Source organism: Cheilinus undulatus, linkage group 7 (assembly GCF_018320785.1).
Source record: "Cheilinus undulatus linkage group 7, ASM1832078v1, whole genome shotgun sequence".
NCBI classification, from domain to species: Eukaryota; Metazoa; Chordata; class Actinopteri; order Labriformes; family Labridae; genus Cheilinus; species Cheilinus undulatus.
Window position 1 is genome coordinate 32,640,111 of NC_054871.1, and position 20,466 is coordinate 32,660,576.

The 20,466-nt window shown below is 39.9% G+C and overlaps 1 protein-coding gene across 2 annotated transcripts in view; it reads left to right on the forward strand.

Annotated features, from left to right (window-relative positions):
- Nucleotides 1–15,764, forward strand: part of atp8b3 (ATPase phospholipid transporting 8B3) — a 51,341-nt gene extending 35,577 nt beyond the window's left edge. For both annotated transcript variants that reach the window (XM_041790774.1, XM_041790773.1), the window contains exons 17-32: nt 384–592; nt 2,606–2,637; nt 2,788–2,944; nt 3,267–3,455; nt 3,598–3,710; nt 6,415–6,582; nt 6,776–6,887; nt 6,991–7,066; nt 7,149–7,272; nt 10,530–10,716; nt 10,852–11,075; nt 11,172–11,255; nt 12,708–12,932; nt 13,267–13,405; nt 13,646–13,776; nt 14,983–15,764. In XM_041790774.1, the coding sequence (XP_041646708.1) occupies nt 384–592; nt 2,606–2,637; nt 2,788–2,944; nt 3,267–3,455; nt 3,598–3,710; nt 6,415–6,582; nt 6,776–6,887; nt 6,991–7,066; nt 7,149–7,272; nt 10,530–10,716; nt 10,852–11,075; nt 11,172–11,255; nt 12,708–12,932; nt 13,267–13,405; nt 13,646–13,776; nt 14,983–15,225 (2,413 nt within the window). In that variant the 3' untranslated portion in view covers nt 15,226–15,764. The remainder of the gene's footprint in view (nt 1–383; nt 593–2,605; nt 2,638–2,787; nt 2,945–3,266; nt 3,456–3,597; nt 3,711–6,414; nt 6,583–6,775; nt 6,888–6,990; nt 7,067–7,148; nt 7,273–10,529; nt 10,717–10,851; nt 11,076–11,171; nt 11,256–12,707; nt 12,933–13,266; nt 13,406–13,645; nt 13,777–14,982) is intronic.
- The last annotated feature ends 4,702 nt before the right edge of the window (nt 15,765–20,466 follow it).

The window sequence follows — 20,466 nt, forward strand, 5'->3', positions numbered from 1 at the left end:
AAATTCATAGAGACAAATACAAAGTAAATAAATGAAGTGATGAAAAAGAAACGATGACATGTCATGAATTAGATTACACATTTGAAAAGAAGTTTAAACTTATTTAATCCTAACTCATCTGCATAATTTAGAATAGATAATTATTACACTGTTGTATTAAAATGAATCCTATAACAATTCTTAACATTATTCCAGACATTTTACATGTTGATATAGTTTTTATCACAACAATGTATGTATTATTCACAAAGTATATTTTCAGTCAAGATGTTCAATTATATAAGAGCACTTATAAAAATAGAATTTCTGTGTATTTATCTGTGTCAAAATGAACAGAAGGTTTATGTGTATACTGTCTGTATCTCCCATCTGTGTGTCTACAGGTTTGAAGTGATCCACACAGTCCACAGTAAATTTATCGGTTGGGATTTAGAAATGTATTGGCAGCAGGCAGACAAACCAGCCCAGGCCAGAAATACCTCACTGAATGAAGAGCTAGGCCAAGTGGGATACCTGCTGAGTGACAAAACCGGGACACTTACACAGAACCGTCTGCTCTTCAGACAATGCTGCGTAGCCGGGGAGATCTATGGTAATAAATAAAATAATCTAAAAATTTACAGTTTCCACATAGAGAACCAATTAACTTGATCAAAAATCTAAAAATATCTGAAGTATTTTAATTGAACCTACGGAACAAAATCACTACTCTGAGTCTTCAGATGAGCTTTCTGAATGTTACTGGAACTTCACACTACATAGGTAGCCTTGAATTAAAACCACATTTAAAATCTCAGCCTTGTCCAGCAAATACATTTGCTCCTTTCTCTTGCTGTGTATTTTAATTCAGCACCTTTTGAAGATGTAGTGTACATCATACTAAGTATTCAACATGTCTAAATGCACAGTCATAGTATACTGTGTATGTCAGGTAGATCTGTTGACCATAATGTTTAGATTAAATGTTTCTTTCCACAAAGTTTAGAGAAATTATAAATCTTTATCTCTTCTAGTTTTATCAAATCTATATATTGGCGTTTCGGTGCTGGTTTACCGTAAAAAGAAGATTTCTCCTGGGATGTTTTCTCTCATAAATGTTTATTTTAAGAACTTGTTCCTCAAGAGAGAGACAACAGAAAACACTTTATATGCACAAATCCAACAGCCACCAATCCATGTACAAAATATTTAACTACAACTCTGCCATATGAACACATACTGTGATTGACACTTTGTCAGAGTCACATCAATCATATGGCATGTGTCTGAGCAACTTCCTTGGCCAGCTCACATGTTTGTTTTCTTCTTGTTATTTTGTCGTGAGAAAGTATTTGACACTGTCCTGATTTCTTTTTTTACCTGTATTTGTCACACTTCAATGTTTCAGATCATCAAACAAATTTTAATATAAGACAAAGGTAACCCAAGTAAATACAAAAGGCTTTTTTAAATGATGATTTCATTTAATAAGGAAAAAAGCCGCCCAAACCTACCTGTGTGCAAAAGTATTGTTAAATCATGAATTAATTGTTCCTAACCTATTTTTTTTGGAAAGCTGGGTTCAATTTTACTAGCTACACCCAGGCCTGATTACTGCCAGATCTGTTTAATCAAGAAACCACATTAATAGAACCTGTCTGAGAAAGGGAAGAAGATCTCAAAAAGCAAAACATCATGCCGCAAACTAAAGAAGTACAAGAACGGATGAGAAACAAAGTCTCTGATGTCTATCAGTCTGGAAAGGGTTATGAAACCATTTCTGAGGCTTTGGGACTCCAGCAAACCATGGTGAGAACCATTATCCACAAGTAGGGACTTGGAACAGTGGTGAACCTTCCCAGGAAGGCAAGGCCTACAAAAATTCCTCCAGGATGACTCATCCAGGAGGTCACAAAGGAACCTAGAAAATTTAAAGACCTACAGGCCACACTTGATTCAGTTAAGGTCACTGTTCATAATTCAACAATAAGAAAGAGACTGGGCAAAAATGGCATCCATCAGACAGTTTCAAGACCAAAACCACTGCTGACAAAAGAGGAAACTCTCCCATCCTGTTACACCTAGCATAAACTAACACAGCTGTTTATAAAAAATAACATCATACAAACAGTCAAACATGGTGGTGGGAGAGTGATGGTCAGGGGATACTGTGCTGCTTCAGGACCTGGATGACTTGATGGAGCCATGAATTCTGCTCTCTTTTCCAGAAAATCCTGAAGGAAAATGTCTGGCCATCAGTTTGTGATCTCGAGCTCAAGCGCACTTGGGTTATACAGCAAGACAATGATCCGAAACGCACCAGCAAGTCCACCCCTTTATGGCTTAAAAACAAAAGGTTATGGAGTGGCCTAATCAAAGTTCAGACTTAAATATGATTGAGATCCTGTAGTATTTCCTTAAATAGGCCAGTGTTGCCTCCAAGGGTGGCACAATCAGTCATTAGGTTTATGGGGTAATTACATTTCCATGTAGGGCCAAGTAGGTTCATTTGAAAATGTCATTTTGTATTTACTTGGGTTATCTTTTTTAATACTAAAATTTGTTTAATGATCCTTAATATTCTTTGTGCTTGTGATTTGATAAAATGATTCCTCTTCTTTCACAGGTGATGCAACAATCAGGGCAGAGGACACAAAGGTACCACAACATTACTCTCACAGCTGAATCTTTAAGATGTATTTTGTTCTTTCTTTGCTTTCCCCATCTGGGTAAATCTATCTAATCCTGTTTAGTTTAAATGTAGAGTAAAATGAACCATGGGTACTTTCTTTTTCCCTACACACGCAGCCCATGGATTTAAGCTGGAACCCTTTCTCCTGTGGTGGCTTGCACATGTCTGCCCCGGGCTTGGTGGAGAAGCTTAGAGGACAGCAGTGTGCTTTCAGCCAACACTTTCTCACAGCGCTGTCTGTATGTCACACCGTCATGGCAGAGTGGAAGGAAGGTTCGCTTGTTGAAGTGTATCAGATTTTGTTTTGGCTCTTAGATCAGTGTAGATCTGTTTCTGTTGTGTTTTTGAATAATAATGATTGACCTGATTTGGGTGCTGAAATTGAAGGTCAAAAAAACCTGTAGACATAATTTCAGACACAAGTAGTCTAATTAAAAAAACAGGAATAGATTATCCAATATTTGAGATTATTTTTCCAACCTTAAACCACATGTCTGACCCTTATATCATGTGGAAATTTACTGATTACCATATTAGACATTTTAGTAAGACAGCTTGTTATTGTGCACCTTTTGTGTTGCCTGCATTTCTCCAGAGGGTCCGGTTTACCAGGCTGCGTCCCCAGATGAAGAGGCTCTCGTCGGTGCTGCCAGGGAGCTGGGCTGGGTCTTTCTTTCCAGGACAAGAGACTTTATTGTTGTCTCTGAGCTTGGTTTCACTCGGCAGTATCAGTTGCTGGCATTGCTGGATTTCACAAGCAAGAGGAGACGCATGTCTGTACTTGGTGAGGGTAACCCCCTCAAAAACACACAAACCGCAAATCTGCAGTCTGTTGTTATTCATTTGATGTACACTTGGGCTAAGTTCTCCCATGTTGACTTTTCTTCTTTATAAGTTTTCCATAGTTGTTTTGTGTTTTCTTTCAGTGCGGGAGCCGGAGGGTGGGTTAAAGCTGTACTGTAAAGGGGCGGATATAGTGATCTTGGAGAGACTGCAGAAGGACTGTCCATATCAGGAAAGAACTGAAAGAGCTTTGGAGGTGAGCAGGAGTTTCTACTTAACAATCAATATGTGTTTTTATTGAACGAACTTAAACTTATGGCTCTTTGCTAGTATCTTTTGGTTGTCAATAAAGTTTGAATGAGATTGAGGTGCCAGTTTAACTCAGTCAGTACAGCAGGCACCCCACATCACACAGGCTGTAGGTTTGGTTCCTGTCCTCAGCCTTTTGATGCATGCCTACCCGACTTTCTTTCCAGCATTTATGGTCTGTCCTCAGCTGTCCTGTCAATAAAGGCAAGAGACCCAAAATAATGTGAGAGAAAAAAATGCCAAAACCCAATCGCTTGTAAAAATGTAACAATCAATTATTGAAGGTTCACATAATACCAATATGCTCGCAACAACAATGCAGTCTTACTGATGCAAGGCGGGTGAAGTCTTCTCCATGTAGATGTGACCTTTGTGTTTTTAAATATGATAATTTACACACAAAAAAAACTCATACAGATGAGTCTTCCAGGGATGTCGCCACTGGCGTTGGAATTATATCATGAATCAAGGTTTTGAACGAAATTTATAATGATATTTGATAATATTTCAGGACAGTATTATTTTCAATAGTTTCACTTAAACTACTCTTTGGACTCAGATCAGATGTTTTTTGGCTTGTCTGTTCACATTATTCAAATTCCTGTGTCATCTTTGTGGTATATACATGTGAAAAGGGTCTGAATCTAATAACAAAAGATCACAATGCAAGTGTTTTGAGATGTTCAGTGTCAAGATCAGAGGCTCATACAGTGCTTATAAAAAAGTATATAAAAAGTTTTAACTTTTTATTGATCTTATAAATCAATCATTGTCAAAATAATTTGGCTTTTGTGACAAAAAAATAAACAAATACTCTTTAACGTCAAAGTGAAAAATGGATTTCTTTAAAGTAATGTCAATTAAATAAAAATAAGTAATGTAAAATAGTTGATTGCATAAATATTCATCCCCTTCAAGTCAGTATTTAGTAGATGCACCTTTGGCTGCAATCAGCATTGAGTCTGTGTGGATAGGTCTCAGTCAGGCTTGCACATCTGGACTCTGCAATTTTACTCCATTCATCTTTGCCAAACTGCTTAAACTCTGTCAGGCTGCACAGGGATCAGGCATGAACAGCCCTTTTAAAGTTTCAGCCACAAATGATTTGTTAGATTGAGGTCAAGGCTTTGACTCGGCTACTCCAGAACATTCACCTTGTTGTCTTTAAATCATTTCTGTCAAGCTTTCGCTGTATTTTTCGAGTCTTTGTCTTGCTGGAAAATAAATCTCCCAAGCTGTAGTTCTCTTGCATACTGAATAAGATTGTCCTCCAGGATTTTCCTATGTTTTGCTGCATTTATTTTACCCTCTACCTTTAGAAGCCTTCCAGGGCTGGCTGCTGAGGAACATCCCCACAGCATGATGCTGCCAACCCGGTGCTTTACAGTGGGGATGGTGTGTTTGTGGTGATATGTAGTGTTTGGTGCCTGCGAGACACAGCATCTTGTCTGATGGCCAAAAAACACCTTTTGGTCTCATCGGACCAAAGAATTTTCTTCCACTTGCCCATGGAGTCTCCCATATGCCTTTTTGTGAACTCTAGTTGAAGCTTCATTCATTTTCTTCAATGGTGGCTTTTTCTTTGCCACTTTGCCATCGAGCTTTGACTGGTGAAGAACCTGGGCAACAGTTTTGTATGCAGAGTTTCTCCCATCTCAGCTGCTGAAGCTGTAAATCCTTCAGAGTAGTCAGAGGTTTCTTGGTGGTCTCTTTCACTAGTCTCCTACTTGCATGGTCACTCAGTCTGTGAGGACAGCCTGATCAAGGCAGATTTACACATGCACTATATTCCTTCCTTTGCTTGATGATGGATTTAACCGAGGTCTGGAGGATGCCCCCCCCCCCCCCCACACACACACACACACCCACCAGTGACTCTGGATCAAATGTAGAAGGTACTCTGTGGTTGATATGATGCCTTTGGAGGGGATCATGGTTGTCTTTATGAAACATTTAATGAAGTTTTCCTGTTACTTGTTTCCAGTCCACATGTATATGGATTCAATTATTGTTTTAAATTGATTATCAAAACTTTAACACAGTGTATGGAATAGCTCAGAGTTGTCAAGACCAACAGAACATTTTTCAATCAATAGTCGGTATTTTAAGAATTGATAACCTTCTGAACTTTATACCCCCTGGCCCATTCTGGACTTGGACATGACTTAAGTCATGGGAGTGGGAGAAACTTCAGTCCCAAACCAATTGGCCTCCAAACAACATATTCCAACTTCTCTTCTCTGGAAGCCACTACAGGTCTCTATAGGCCTAAGTAAGACAATATAGTTGTTTTCCACGCAGGCAATCACTCTGATGAACAGTTAACACTGGTCATTCACTGTCAGTAACCCTGTAACACCAAGACATCCACTTACTTTATTAAAGAGTTTTTAAGTTTATAGTGCTCTTTTTAACATGCACATATCACCATGCTCCATCTACACTGTCTAAATACATCGACAGCATTAAAAAATTTAAAGCATTTTTCTTGTATGCTCTCATATTTGGCTAAATCTGCTAAATCTGACCTCTGTTAAATCTGAGGCATTTATCTTGTTTTTTTCTTTGCCAAATCTTCAATTCTGCCTGTGAGACTGCTCACCTGATAATGTGCAACCATTCAAACAATTTGTCAACTTATCTACTGCCAGCTGTTTGCCCAGGCCTGTCTGAGGACCTTATGTGTTACGGTTCGATCTGTTCCTGAGGCATCATGGGAGCAGTGGAGTAAAATCTTGGCCGAGTCTGCTGCCATGACAACCGGTGACCGTGACGCACTGCTAGAAAAGCTGTACGATCAGATGGAGAGAGAGCTGCAGGTGGGTTTATGCTACACGTACTTAAAACAAGTTTCCTTCCAATGCTTCATTTAGTAAACCTCCAAACTGGTCTACATGAATTTTCTTGTTCTGTGGTAGAGATTACTTGTACCTTTATTTGACAACATGTTTCTATTTAGTGAATTAAATGTCAGGGTAAATTTTTAAAGACAAATCTGAATATGTTTTGTAGCTTCTGGGAGTGACAGCCATAGAAGACCGGCTTCAAGAAGGCGTTCCAGAAACTATAGCTCTGGTTCAGCAGGCTGGAATTAAAGTATGGGTTCTAACTGGGGACAAAAAAGGTATCAGTGCACGCTAAGTAGCTGTTTGTTTTTAATTCTTTATTTTAGCTTCAGTTCTCACTGTACTCTTTCTTTTCCACTCCCTCTCTCTTTGTCCTTGTAGAGACTGCAGTGAATATTGGATATTCTTGCAAACTCCTGCATCCTGATACTAAATTACTGGAATGGCAGGAGCTGAGGTTAGCAGTGATAAAAATACACAAAGACACTTATGCACCAGCACAAACCTTCTCATTGATCTTTGTGTGTTTGCCCCTGCAGACAGATACTCCAGTCCCCAGACCCAGGGGTCAGTTTCTTCAAGGCCAGACAGACCGAGCTGTGGGCTGTAGACAAGGAGACGACAGGAGTAAAGACTGCTGTGGTCCTCACTGGACCTGAGCTGGTAAACATCGGACATACTGGAAGGGGTCACTCGTATAGGTTTTAAATTGCTGAATAGCTGGTATCGCTTATTTGCCTGTGACTCTGTATCATGATACACTGTGTTGTTTATGTAGAGCAGGGCAAGGGACAATGGGAATGGGATGTTGTAATAGGAACCATTGTACCCTCAACCACTAATAACTGATTTTCAGGTGACTTCCACCTGCAGAAACAAGCTAAAACCTTATAAGTCAATATAAAACACTCCAAAATATGAAACATTTTTCAAACCTATTGGATAAGGAGCCAACTTTTTAATCACTTTTAAGCAGTATTGCTTTTACAATTATCACACTTTTATCTTTTTTTTGTATCTACAAAAATGGTTTTCTTTAACCTGTCTTGTGCTAAATATATGCTGCACAGTTCACATCAGATGTTACATAGAGGATTTGCATATTTTTCTAAAGCACACAAGGGCAAATTATGGCCTGCAGACCATCTCAATCCAGCTGCAATGCTCTCAAAAAATATTTAAATCAATTAAAAATAATAACATGTTGAATCTCGAGGGAAAGATGTCCTGGGTGTGCGTTTAGCCTGACTCCAGCAGAGGGCACTGTGTATAAATAGGACTATAGGCCAAGAGGTCATTCTATTTTCCTCCTGTGATAACAGAGACATGACAGATTAGCCATGCATTCTTCAAAAAAGAGAAAAGTTGGCAGAGGATGCTTGTTTTGTTTGGCTCCACCTATTTGTGCAAACAACCTTTTTCTGGCATATTAAACATGCAGCCTTTGAACCGACGCTTGTAGCAAAATATTTCGTCGTCCACTCTTGATTAAAAATACGGCATTACATACAGGATCAGGGCATCAGTCAGCTCCTGGACAGTCTGCGGTGCAACTTGGTGGCAGTTGATGGAATGAGATGTGATGTCCTAGAGGTGCTCGATTAGATTCAGGTCTGGGGAATGGGCAGGCCAGTCCATAGCATACAGGAACTGCTTACACACTCCAGCAACATGAGGCCGAGCATTGTCATGCATCAGAAGGAACCGACTACACCAGCATGTGGTCTAAAAATGGGTCTGAGGACCTCATCCTGCTACCTAATGGCAGTCAGGGTACCTCTGGCTAACACATGGAGGTCTGTGCAGCCCTCCAAGGATGTGCCCAGACCATCACTTACCCATCACGAACCAGTCATGCTGGAGGATGTTGCAGGTGGCAAAACATTCTCCACAACATCTCCAGACTCTTTCACGTCTGTCACATGTGCTCAGTGTGAACCTGCTCTCATCCGTGAAGAGCACAGGGCACCAATGGTGAATCTGCCAGTTCTGGTGTTCTCTGGCAAAGTCCAATCGGGTGTACGGTGCTGGGCTGTGAGAACAGGCCTCTATTGTGGACATCAGGCCCTCCTACCACCCTCATGGAGTCTGTTTCTGACAGTTTGAGCAGAAACATGCACATCAGTGGACTGCTGGGCAACATTTTTTAGGGCTCTGGCAGTGCTCTTCCTGTTCCTCCTTGAACAAAGGAGCAGACAGCGGTCCTGCTGCTGGGTTTTTGGCCTCCTACCACCCCCTCCACGTCGCCTGGTGTACTGGACTGGTTCCTGATATCTCCTCCACGCTCTTGGCAGTGTACTAGGAGATACAGCAAACCTTGCCAAGGCGTGCATGGATGTGCCGGCTTGGATGAGCTGCACTACCTGTGCAACTTCTGTGGTTTGTAGATACCGCATCCTGCTACCACTAGTGGTGAAGGCACTGGAAAAATGCAAAAGTAACCAAAAATCAGCCAGAAAGGATGAGGAGAGGGAAATGGTCTGTGGCCACCACCTGCAAAAGCATTCCTTTATAGGGGTTGTCTTGCTAGTTGCCTTTCCTTTCCATCTGTTGTCTTTCCCATTTGCACAACAGCGATGGAACTGAGTCACAATCAGTGTCGCCTCAGGTTGATATCCCAGAAGTTTGATTGACTTGAAGTTCTATTGTGATGATTATGTGTTCCCTTTATTTTTTAGAGCAGTTTAAGTCTGTTTAGGGATGTAAAATGTTGTCTATATTAGACATGTGGCCAACTCAAATAGTAACTAGAAAAGCACTCGGAGAGGCAGACCTCCGCCATTAGCCCTATCTCCCAATAGTAAAGAATCCTTTAAAAAAATTCCTAGATCCAGGTGGTGACCCAGATCACTCCCAAAATCTAATCAGTTCTTCCTTAAGCCATTTGTGACATTTCCTGAAAATGTAATCAAAATCCATCCATAACTTTTTGAGTTATTTTGCTAACAAACTAACAAACCCTGCCAATCACATAACCTCCTTGGCAGAGGTAACTATACTAAAGGTATTTTCTTGACATATAACTTACTCTAATACTCTACTCTAATCTAAAAATACTCTGTTTCAAAAATTAAAGAGTGATCCAGGGGTAAATTTTTACTATTTTTTTGAAATTTTCAAGGTAATAATAGTAAAATGTTATAAACTTTTTGTGAGTTTTATAATCTTATAATAGTTTTATTAAACTTAAATGGTTTATATCAGTTTTTATTTTACCATGAGCTATATTTCTGCTTAAATTAAATTAGATATTCAATAGTTGTGATGATTTTTTACCTTTTTTCTGGTTGAATTATAAATAAACCTAAGTGGCATAAATTGTGAAATATACATGATTTCAGTTTTATTAAACATAAATTTCATATATCAGTTTTGTATTTTTATTGTGAGCCTCACTACTGCTAAAATTATTCAATATTTGGGGTTATTATATGTTTCCTGTTGGATCTCTAAGATAAAACCGGTGGTACCAACATTACTTATTCAGTATTTTGAAGTTTGTCGTGTCTTTTATCTAAAAGAGGTCAGAATCTAAAAGCAACCTCAACATGTCTTGTAAAATTAATATTATGTTTTTAAATAACTTTATAATGTGCAAAGAAATACTCATTAGACTATATGTTTTTTAACATCTTATTATGCATACATTTAATGTATATATTTGTTTATTTTTATACCATTTACAGGCACGGAACCATATATGGTCACTTTGTTGACTTCAGTTTTCACCATAATGATAAAAAATAAATAAACCAGTGACAAAAGTTTTTTAAAAAGTATTGGTATGTCCTCCAATAATATTCTTGGGCTTAACTTATGAATATCCAAGTATTTAAATGAGTGTCCTGTAAAGGGTTAAGACTGGTCCCATGTTTTACTAAAAGAATCTAACTGAGGTATTTGATTGTGTTTATGTGCAGGCGGAGTTTGACCAGAGACCAGAGTGGGGAGCCATCTTCATGCGCCTGGCAGAACAGTGTCAGTCCGTGCTTTGCTGCCGTGTGACTCCTGGTCAGAAAGCTGACATTGTCACGCTGGTCAGGAAACACACCAGCTCAGTCACCATGTCCATCGGGGATGGTGCTAATGATGTAAACATGATCAAGAGTAAGTTAGATTTGAAAAAAAAAGTCACAGAAAAGGGGTTTCTTAGCTCTGAACTGTACAGATCTGCTGATCACTTGAATCTTTTTTCTACTGTTTAAAAACTTGTCTTTTCATACTATTTTTCCATGACTACAGCAGCCCATGTTGGCGTGGGAATAGCTGGAGTAGAAGGAGGACAAGCGGTGCTGAACGCAGACTTTGCGTTGTCTCAGTTCAGATTCCTGCAGAGACTGCTGCTGATCCACGGCCGGTGGTCCTACAGGCGCATCTCCTTCTTCTTGCGATACTTCCTCTTTAAGACTTGTAGCTTTGCTCTTGTGCACATATGGTTTGGTTGCTTTAATGGCTTCAGTGCTCAGGTTAGACAAACATAAATAATACTGAATAACCTAAACCAGTAAAGTTAAACATGGAGGAAAGGTCCAGATTTTATTCTTTTAATTTCTGTCTTACAGTCTTTGTACGAGACATGGTTCATCGCCTTCTACACTGTCTTTTACACAGCTGCTCCCATTATGTGTTTGGCTTTCTTTGAACAGGTGAGTCTGTTTAAAATTCATTTCATTTTGTGTTTTTTTTTTTTTACTTTACGTGGAGTCAAGAATACTATGTCCAATGTTTTTTCATAACTAGAAAAGGGATATTTTTGCATTTATGAAGTTTGGTTGAATATGGTACTTGGCGATAGTGGTGGCATTAGCCTTCAGTGATTTCAGTGAGCATTATACCTTCAAACAAGACAAGCTAGGCTATACAGCTTATCAGACAGGTACAGTTTCTCTGTGTAATTTAGTGAGTTTAAAGTAAAAAGGGGCATAAAACAATGCTGGCTCAGTTGTACGCTGTATCAAAAAATATTTAAGCGTTTTAATTTTCATCCAGAAAGCCTCTGTGTTTGGCACTTTTTGTAATGCTGGCTCTCCTGCCTCAGCTTATCAGAACAGCTGTTTGGGCACATGACTTTTGTCAGAGACAACAACAACAAACCAAACTAAAAATTGTTATTTCAACTCAGTTTTCCGCTTCAACAGTTGACACATTTTCATAAAATGTGCCAACTGTAGTTTGTCTAATTATTAGCCATTTGAAGATTAAGTGACAGCCATAAACTTTCTTGGATGACAAATTTCCATTCAGCTCTTCTGGTTGGGGTGGTTTTCTCCAATTTATTCATTGAAAGTTGAACAAAGTTGGTAAAACACCAGCATTTAGTAAGCCAGGGAGCTCTGGATGGGGAGTGATGCAGGCTGCAGGCATCTGTGAACCGCTGTTGGGAAGTCTCAACAAGACAACAATAGCTCAGTGGTTATGGGCTCACACCTGAACCAGCAGGTACCTCAGGATCTCTCCTGCTAGCCAGTCTCACTAAAGTTTCTCCCAGTCTTTCTTTCTGCTGAGTCTCGATGCTGAGTCCCATAGAATTTCCTCTATGGACTCTGCTCATTGAAGTATCCCCTCATATTTACAGTAAATGGCACGTCATCGTCACTTCATTCAAAACTGCCTGTTTTAGTGTTGTTTTAGTTTGGTAACTTGTTGTTTCCTCTGATGAAGCCCAAAGAACCAAACAGCTGTTCAGGCAGAAGGACATGTAGCAGGCAGCTGAAGCTCACTTTGCAAAATAGTGCCAAACACAGAGGCTTTCTGAGTGAAAGATACAATGCATAAAAAAAATTCAGTATAGCCTACAGCTGAGCCAGCATTGTTTTATGGCCTATTTTTACCTTAAACTTGCTAAATTACACTGAGAAACTGTACCCATCTGCTTTGCTATATGGCCTAATCCCATCATATTCAAAGGGCAATGCTCATAGAAATCTCTGGAGATTAATGCCACTACTATTGAAAACTACCTTAAACAGTCCCATGTAAAAAATACAGAAATATCTCTTTAAAAGTATCCTCACTGGCACTTTCACAATCATGTTACTGTTCATCAGCACTCATTTTAAACATTAGTTTTGATGCTTCATTGTCTTGTCGTGTTGTAGGATGTAAGTGCTGAGAGCAGCCTTAAATGGCCGGAGCTGTACAGGTCTGGACAGAAACAGGAGCTCTCCAGCCCTCTCATGCTTTTCTTGTCACTGCTGTATGCCGTCTATGCATCGCTAGTTCTCTTCTTCATCCCGTTTGGAGTCGTCTGTAACACAGCCTATGACCTCCAGACCATGGCCATCACTGTCGCCATGTCGGCCATGTTTACTGCCAACATTGAGGTGATGATAGCACTTTTTATACATGCTAGCACACAGCAGAGATTTTTAACAAGCCAAAAAAAATGTAATTTGAAAACATGAGACGAAGAGTAAACACAGTTTTATTTATGTACTTCTTTCACACTACTTAACACTCTATTGTTCTTACTTAAAAAGATGTGTGACAGTTGAATCATTATTGAAATTACTTGTATGATTTAGAGCTCCAGTTACCACAATGTTTCTTAATTGTTACTTAGTTAAATTTTTTTAATCGCATTCTTATTGACCATTTATTTTTAATCTCAATGATAACGACTCCATATTCAACACATTGTTTCTGTTTGTCTCCCAGGTTGTGCTGCTCACCAGATACTGGACCAAGTTCAATATTGCTGCTGTGTGCATCTCTGTTCTGTTATTCTTCATCTGTTCAAAGATCACACAGAGCCGCCGCCTGTTTGAGAAAGCACCCAGCGACTATTTCTTTATCGGTACACTTCTCATATGATCTTCTTTCACCAGAGTGATGTTCACGCTTTGACCTTTTTTACGTCTGTTACTGCTTAGTCTGCTGGATTACGTTCTGTTTGAGAGAAATGATATTAAGTGTGGACAAAATACACTCAAGAGCAAGCACACAGAGATGTCCATTTTTACCGTTTTGTTATTTTTTACTGATCTTTCATCCCTGTGAAAAGGTCTGATTGCTCTCTGTGTGCTTTTTCTATCAGGTGTGTCTGATGAAGCCTTCATTGATCCCGTTGTGTGGCTCACAGCTCTGCTCACCGCCTGGACGGCTGTTCTGCCCTCATTCACTGCACTGGCTCTCAGTGTCATTCTCACTGGCCATGACAAACACAAGGTGAGGTAAACTCTAACAAAGAAAGGTTGAAATAAATGAGATAGTAGTAAAAGGAAAAATGAAGAGATGTAATTTGAAGTGTGAGGGGAACTCAGAAGTTATTAAAGAAAAGTAAAAGAGTGTAATATCTAAAAAACACAATCTTACCCTTTTTTGAATCCATGTTTATGTTTTTAAACCAGTCTTCTTCCACCTCATTCAGACCTAGCTCAGAAGAGGGTTCCTGCAGAACCTTGAAGCCTTAAATAGTCTTGAATTGCACATTTGAAATTTAAGGCCATAAAAAGTCTTAAAAAGTCTGATTTTTACCAGCGTAAATTTTAGAAGGCACTATGACAAAGACATGCCCTTACCTAATCTTTATTTTCCAGCCAACTGATTTTCATAATTGTTGCAAAGATATTCTCCCTAATTCAGGGAATTTAGGGTTGGATGCTCTACATTTCCTGGAGGAAGACCCCAGATCCTTCTCTGATTTTGTCTGACTTACTGTGATTAAATGAACTCGGTACCATTGTGAAAAACTAGTCTTGTTCTCAGGGCTACCAGGTTGCCAACTTAAAGATCCTTGCAGCCCACTGTAATTTTAACAGGCCTTATCTGACAAAAAATATTATTCTGCTTTTAATAATTGGACGGTTTAGAATCAGCACAGCACACATGAAAAAATGTGTTCTGATAAATATCAATATACTCTATATTGGTAGAAAAGAGGCATTAAAAGTGTCAGAAATCATCAAATTTGGGCGTTTAGGATCTTTTTTTTTTTTTTTTTGCCCTATACTGTTTTACATTTCATAATCTGCTCATTAAATCAGAAAATTAAGCATCTCATGCCTTTCATTTTCCCCATTTACCATCCAAAAAGTGGTGTTAATTTTTCCTTGGTTCAGGTCTGAAAAAGTCTTAAATTAGATTTTTAAAAGTATATAGAAATCCTGTCAGCAGTAATCTTGTAGTTTTGTCCTAGTTTTTTTGTTGCACCCATGCCATTGGGTACTTAATCCAAAACAAGCGGATTGCTTTAGATCAGTTAAAATGAAAAAATATTTGATGTAAGCACCAACAAACAATGATATCAAATTTAGTGGGCATTTTTAATTTTGATTAAGCTGAAATCTGATAGTTGGGTGGATTTTTTTCCCATTCATTAACTAACTCAAGCTTTATTTCTATGAGGAAAAGACTAACATTTACTCTCTGCAGGTCCACAGTATGTCTCGTCCACCAGTGGAGCTCAGGTCACAGCTGACAAGGAATACATCTCTTCGCCGCTCCTCTTACGCCCTCTCTCAGGGAGCTGGGCCCGGACGCCTCATCTCTTCAGGGACCTGCATCCGCAGCACAGTCCCGACGGTGGATGAGATCGTGACTGCAAGTAACAAACCCTCTGACTCACAGTGCCAAATTCATATCATGGACACTAATGTACCCCAAAATGACATGTGAATGCTTTCTGTTAGATTTCATGTTCTGACATGTGGTGATATAGATTTTTCACTGCAGCATAGCAATGATTCAAGACTCATGTCTGTACTTTGAGCATGTTCATTTCAGTGCCTGAATTCATGATTTTATAAAAATTGCATAATGAACTATAAATCTTTTTCATCTTTTTATAGACAGTTTACCTCTGCAGACAAAGCTGTGATCTTTGTTGTTTCAGACTGTTGTGGTAAAAATCAAATCAAATTTTCTTTCTAATTTGACATAATTTTCATGTTTATGCTAGTGTTCTGTTAGTTTTATGATGTTGGAGTTACATTGCTGGCTGAGTTTTTCATGGGTTCCTCTGTTGTTGGGGTTTTGTCTTTCTTGTGATGTTCTGCCGTTTGTGTTTGATGCTTTGTCGTAACTGTGATTCTGCTTATTGTCAAAGCACTTTGTAAACCTCTGTTTTTAAAGGTACTATACAAATTAATTTTATTATTATTAGTATTACGTTCATGGGGGGTTTTCTTTGAAGCTCAAACCTAACACAATAAACCAACAGCACCGCTTTGTTTTACAATTGTTTTATTTGTTAATTTATTTCAAAACACGCAATTTTACCCATATTATCCTTTTAAGATTTTATTTTCTGTAACAGTTATTACTCAGATTTTTTTCCTTCTCAAAAGTCTCAACTAGAGTGAAACTAAAAGTCCTCCACAGGCTCTCCGGCTTCTGCAGTGGGAGGAGGGAAAAGAGGCTTCCTGACCAGACGTTGTGAGTGGGTGTATCCCTCGTTTCTGCGTGGGCGGACGTGTGTGTGTTTTTTCACCAGGGTGTGTGCATGTATTTGTGTGTTTAAGTGCAATTGGTGGAATGTCCACATGGCCGGTAAATCACAGGACCCGTAGAGCAGCCCAGAGAGCAGAGCATTGTCTTCTAGGTTTGGTAGCCAGATTGTCATACCTCTGATTTCATCTTTGGTTTCAACAAACACTCTCAAAAGGCAGACTCACCCTCTCCAGCATGTGCCTGTGTCTGTTTGTGTGTCTGTCTGTCTGTCTGAGTGCAATATAAGCCACCATCTCCAGACGACTTTGTAAACTTAAGTTAGTACAATGTAGGTGTCTTTGCATTGATTGTGGCCCTTCCTTGGCACTAGGGGACAAAGACAGTCCAACATTGTAGAACAATGGAGCCATGAGCGGGGAGGATCGGCTTGCAAACATCAACATGGACTCCATTTTGATGTCAGTGGCAGTTTGGGGCATTTGTGTAAAGCTGTAGGACATCAGTCTGATGAAACGTGGGGAGCTGTAGTGCTCCTCTCTCCCTCAGCCGCTCTCTACTGTACCCAGAGCGGCTGAGACGGGAGGGGGGGCGTTCTCATAGGGAGGGGAGGGAATGAGAGTAGGTCATGGAGGTCAAATTGTGAGTCTAAATGTTTGGGAGAGGAGAAGGGCGGGGGGGGGGGGTTGAGGGTTGAGGGTTGTACACTCTGACCCAGCAGCAACGATTAAGATTGGGGGGGTCAGGTGTTTGCATAGTTCTCTGTGCAAAAGCCACCAACCGGAGCCATTTTTTATTCCTCGCGGCTGGCTACATCATCAGTAGATCAGCAGGAAATTGTGGTGGTGATAGGAATTATGGTCTTTGCACTACAGGTGTGTTTTTTTCCCCTGCAGTGCACTACATAGTGGCAGTGGGAATACAGGAGGGTGAAAGGGGAAAAAAAGAGGTGGAATTGAAATGTCAAATGAGTTCTCATAGAGTCAGATTTAACAATGATGAGATGAAAGACAGAGGGTAGATGGTGGGCAGTTGTTTGGGGGTCGGGCACTACAGCTCATCACTTTCCAGAGAGCCTCTTTTCCCTTGATTTTTGTTCCTCCATCCTCCCCTTCCTCCTCCCCACTGGCCTGCCCTCTCTCTACCTTTTTTCTTGTTTTGAAACTGATTGTCTTCTACCATCACAAAGACACTTGGTTCTGATTGATTAACAGGTAACAGAAGAGGGAGAGCACAGTGTGACTGGGGGTGTCTACATCAGTCCCACCGGCAACCTTCGATCCCACACTGAAATGTCACACACGTATGCTGTTTGACAGTAAATGCTGAAGACATTTCAGGGCGAATTTATCGGTTGCCGAGCGGTACTGCGGTTAGTTGGTCAGTCAGTAAGAAATGGTTTAAAATTTTTGCATGACAAATATTGCAACCCATGGTAAAGGAACATAAAAAAGAAACATTTTCTTCCACATAGATACAAATGAACAAACAAACACAGATTGAAGAAAAGCATGTAGCCAGACATACAGGCATATTCAAGGCCGCTCGTGCCTGTGTGTGTCCCTCTGATTAACTCCAAGTAAACAGCCCGTCTTTGGAAAAGCAAGACACACAATTCAGGACCCGAGTGAGGACCACAAGCTGAGGAATGAAGATTGAATGCTATTGATTGGTAGGAGAGGAGTTTGACCTCCCCCAGCACACTGCCCCCTACTGTCTGGATTTATATACATCAAAGAAACATGGGGAAAGGGGAAGGGTTGCAACAACACATGCACACAACCAGTGAATCCAACAGTGACTGAAATTCTAAAAACAAGGACCCTTCCAACGCCTAAAACCCAAATCCTCCCACCCTCATTTTTTTTGTTTTGATAACCAAAATATCCCCCACCCCTTCTCCACCCACTCCCACATCTTTCCGTCCTCCTCCTCTCCCCACAAAATCACAGGTCATTCCTGTTGGTTTCTATACAGTTATACAATATCCATGCACAAAAAAAAATTGCACCTTCTTTTCAATAGGAGGTGCTGGTCTTTAATATTCTAAGAACATCAGGAGCACTTGAACACACCCAGGAAACCTTCAAAAGTAACTGTGAAATTGTTCTTTTTTTAGAGAAAAGACAACTTAAAGGCAGAAGAAAGCTAACAATGAGTAAAAGGTTTTTCTTCCTTTGGTATAACATCAAATTTTTGGTTCAGAATTCAGCCTAAATCATATTTTCATCATTTCTTTCTTTTTTTTCCTTGTTTTTACCTCTAAGTGTACCCGCCTCTGAGAGAGCTTTGAACTAAACATCTGAAGAGAGTAGCTCCTGCCCTTCTCTCTCTACTCTAGCCTTCTCTTCTGTCTCTTCTTTCCTCATGTTACCCTCCACAGAAACATTCACAATGTCTTTTCCTTTATGAAAACAGTTAAGTACATGCCGTAGCAAAAAACAAACAAGAGAACGTACAAGAAAAATGAGCAAACAAATAAAAGGAATTTAACAGTATAAAGCTTCAAGTCACAAGTTCCAAAACTAACTATCATAGTATCATAGTTTCATAATCATTGTTATCATTAGCAGTATTATTTTCAGTCTAAATTACATAAAGTTTACATGAAAGGTTTTTGAGGTATTTCAGAATTAATTGTCAACACACGCCTACCGAGTCTTAGCACTAGCCAGGGGGAGAGGTTGACTGGACAGACAAGGTGGAGGAAGGAGAGAAATTGTGTCTATAAACTGTCAGTGAGTCTCCCACACTTTTTCCAGTGCAGCCTCTGTGCTTGCACGCAGTGTAGATTTAAAAAAGAGACATTAAGTGTTAAGATTTTACATCTAACGCCCTATGAGTGCTGAGAGCCTCTGCCTTTTTACCCCCCTCTTTCTCTGTTTCACAAAAATATCTCTGATGTGAGAGAGGTAAAGTGGCTGAGAGTCTGAGCACACTGAGCGGAGAGAGAAAAGTAAAAAGCACAAAAAGCTGTTAGCTACAAGAAGATCAACCAAAGGGTAACAAAGACTGACAGATTAAGGAGTAACATATAATTTTGTTTCAAATAAATAGTGTATAGAAAATGTTTTATAGACTTTCTACATGATAAAGTGCTTGTATTCTAGTGTATCAAGATGGAAAGTCAATATGGGAGAAAATGCTGACACAGCCCCCACTCTGTGTCCCTCTCTTTGCCCCCCCTTTCTGTCCATCCAATTATGGATGCATTGTCTGAATGTGTTTGTAAACGGGTGTGCAGCTCTATGCATGCACCCGCATGACTGTGAGTGTATGTGTGTCCAGTGCAGTCCCACCCGTGGTTGAAGGGAAAAGGCACTCAACTCTGTCTGCAAGGTAGCCACCTCCTCCAAAGTGGCACAATGCAGTCTGACTGCGCTGTTAATAGCAACATATGTGTAACACTGTCTGTGTGTGTTCAACGGTGTTGGGCAAAGAGGGGGGAGCTTTTTTTTTTTTTTCCTTTTTTTGCTTTTTAAATTTTTTTATATTTTTTGGTTTGTGTGTCCCCCTAGGCAGTTTGGGACCGGTAGGCTGCAGTATCTTTGGTATTAGTGGCGGTTTCACAAACCACTCAGCTTAGTGAGGTAGCCACATTGGTTCTCACTACAAACAAATGTCATTTTGTCAGCCTAATTCCTAGCGCTGATTCTAGCTATTTACCTATGCTCACTGAACTGTATACCACAAATCGATTTTTAACCCATCATCCTTTGGCGACGTTAACTCACTGCTTACAGCAATGTGAAGTAAGAAGCTCTCAGTTGACTCCTCTACAGTGACCATCACTTATCTAATCTGCACCGCTAATCTGACTACATTGTTGGAAATGCTACAGTTGCATTTTTTAAGACCGTACAGAGAACTATTGAGTCCCAAGCTTCATCCCCCCACCCACCTAGCCTCCAATAAAACACACTGAATCAGCCAGGACATTTGGAGGTCGTGTTTTGTCCCCCTTCGTTTTGCCCCACTTCTTTGGGCTCCACTTAAAGGGGGGGCTGAAAGTAGCACAGTTCTGACATGAGATGCCAAAAGAGAGAGAGCGTCCGTTGTTTAATCTTCTCTTCAGCAGCTCCCTGTGTTTTTTTTCTCTCTCTTTCACATGGTAAATGTCTCTTCCAAGTCTTTATTCACATAGAATGCAAAATAAAAAAAAATACATCCTTCGTTGGCCTCGGTCCTTGCATCCCTCTTTTTTTTCCCTTTTAAAAAGTCCTTCCTTTTTTGTTTTTGATTTATCAACAAGGTGCCTTACTTATGCACAACAGAGCACAATAGTAACAAGAAATAGAAACTTTGTGTCTATGGTACTAATTAAATACCCGCATCAATATAGAGAGGAAGAGAAAGAGGTGGGGGGGCAATGGGGGTTTTAGAGGGACAGAGGAGGTAGAGAACCAAAGATAGAATGACAGATTTTTCTTCTGCTTTAAAATGTGTCCAGTATGTGTTGGAGACATTTTT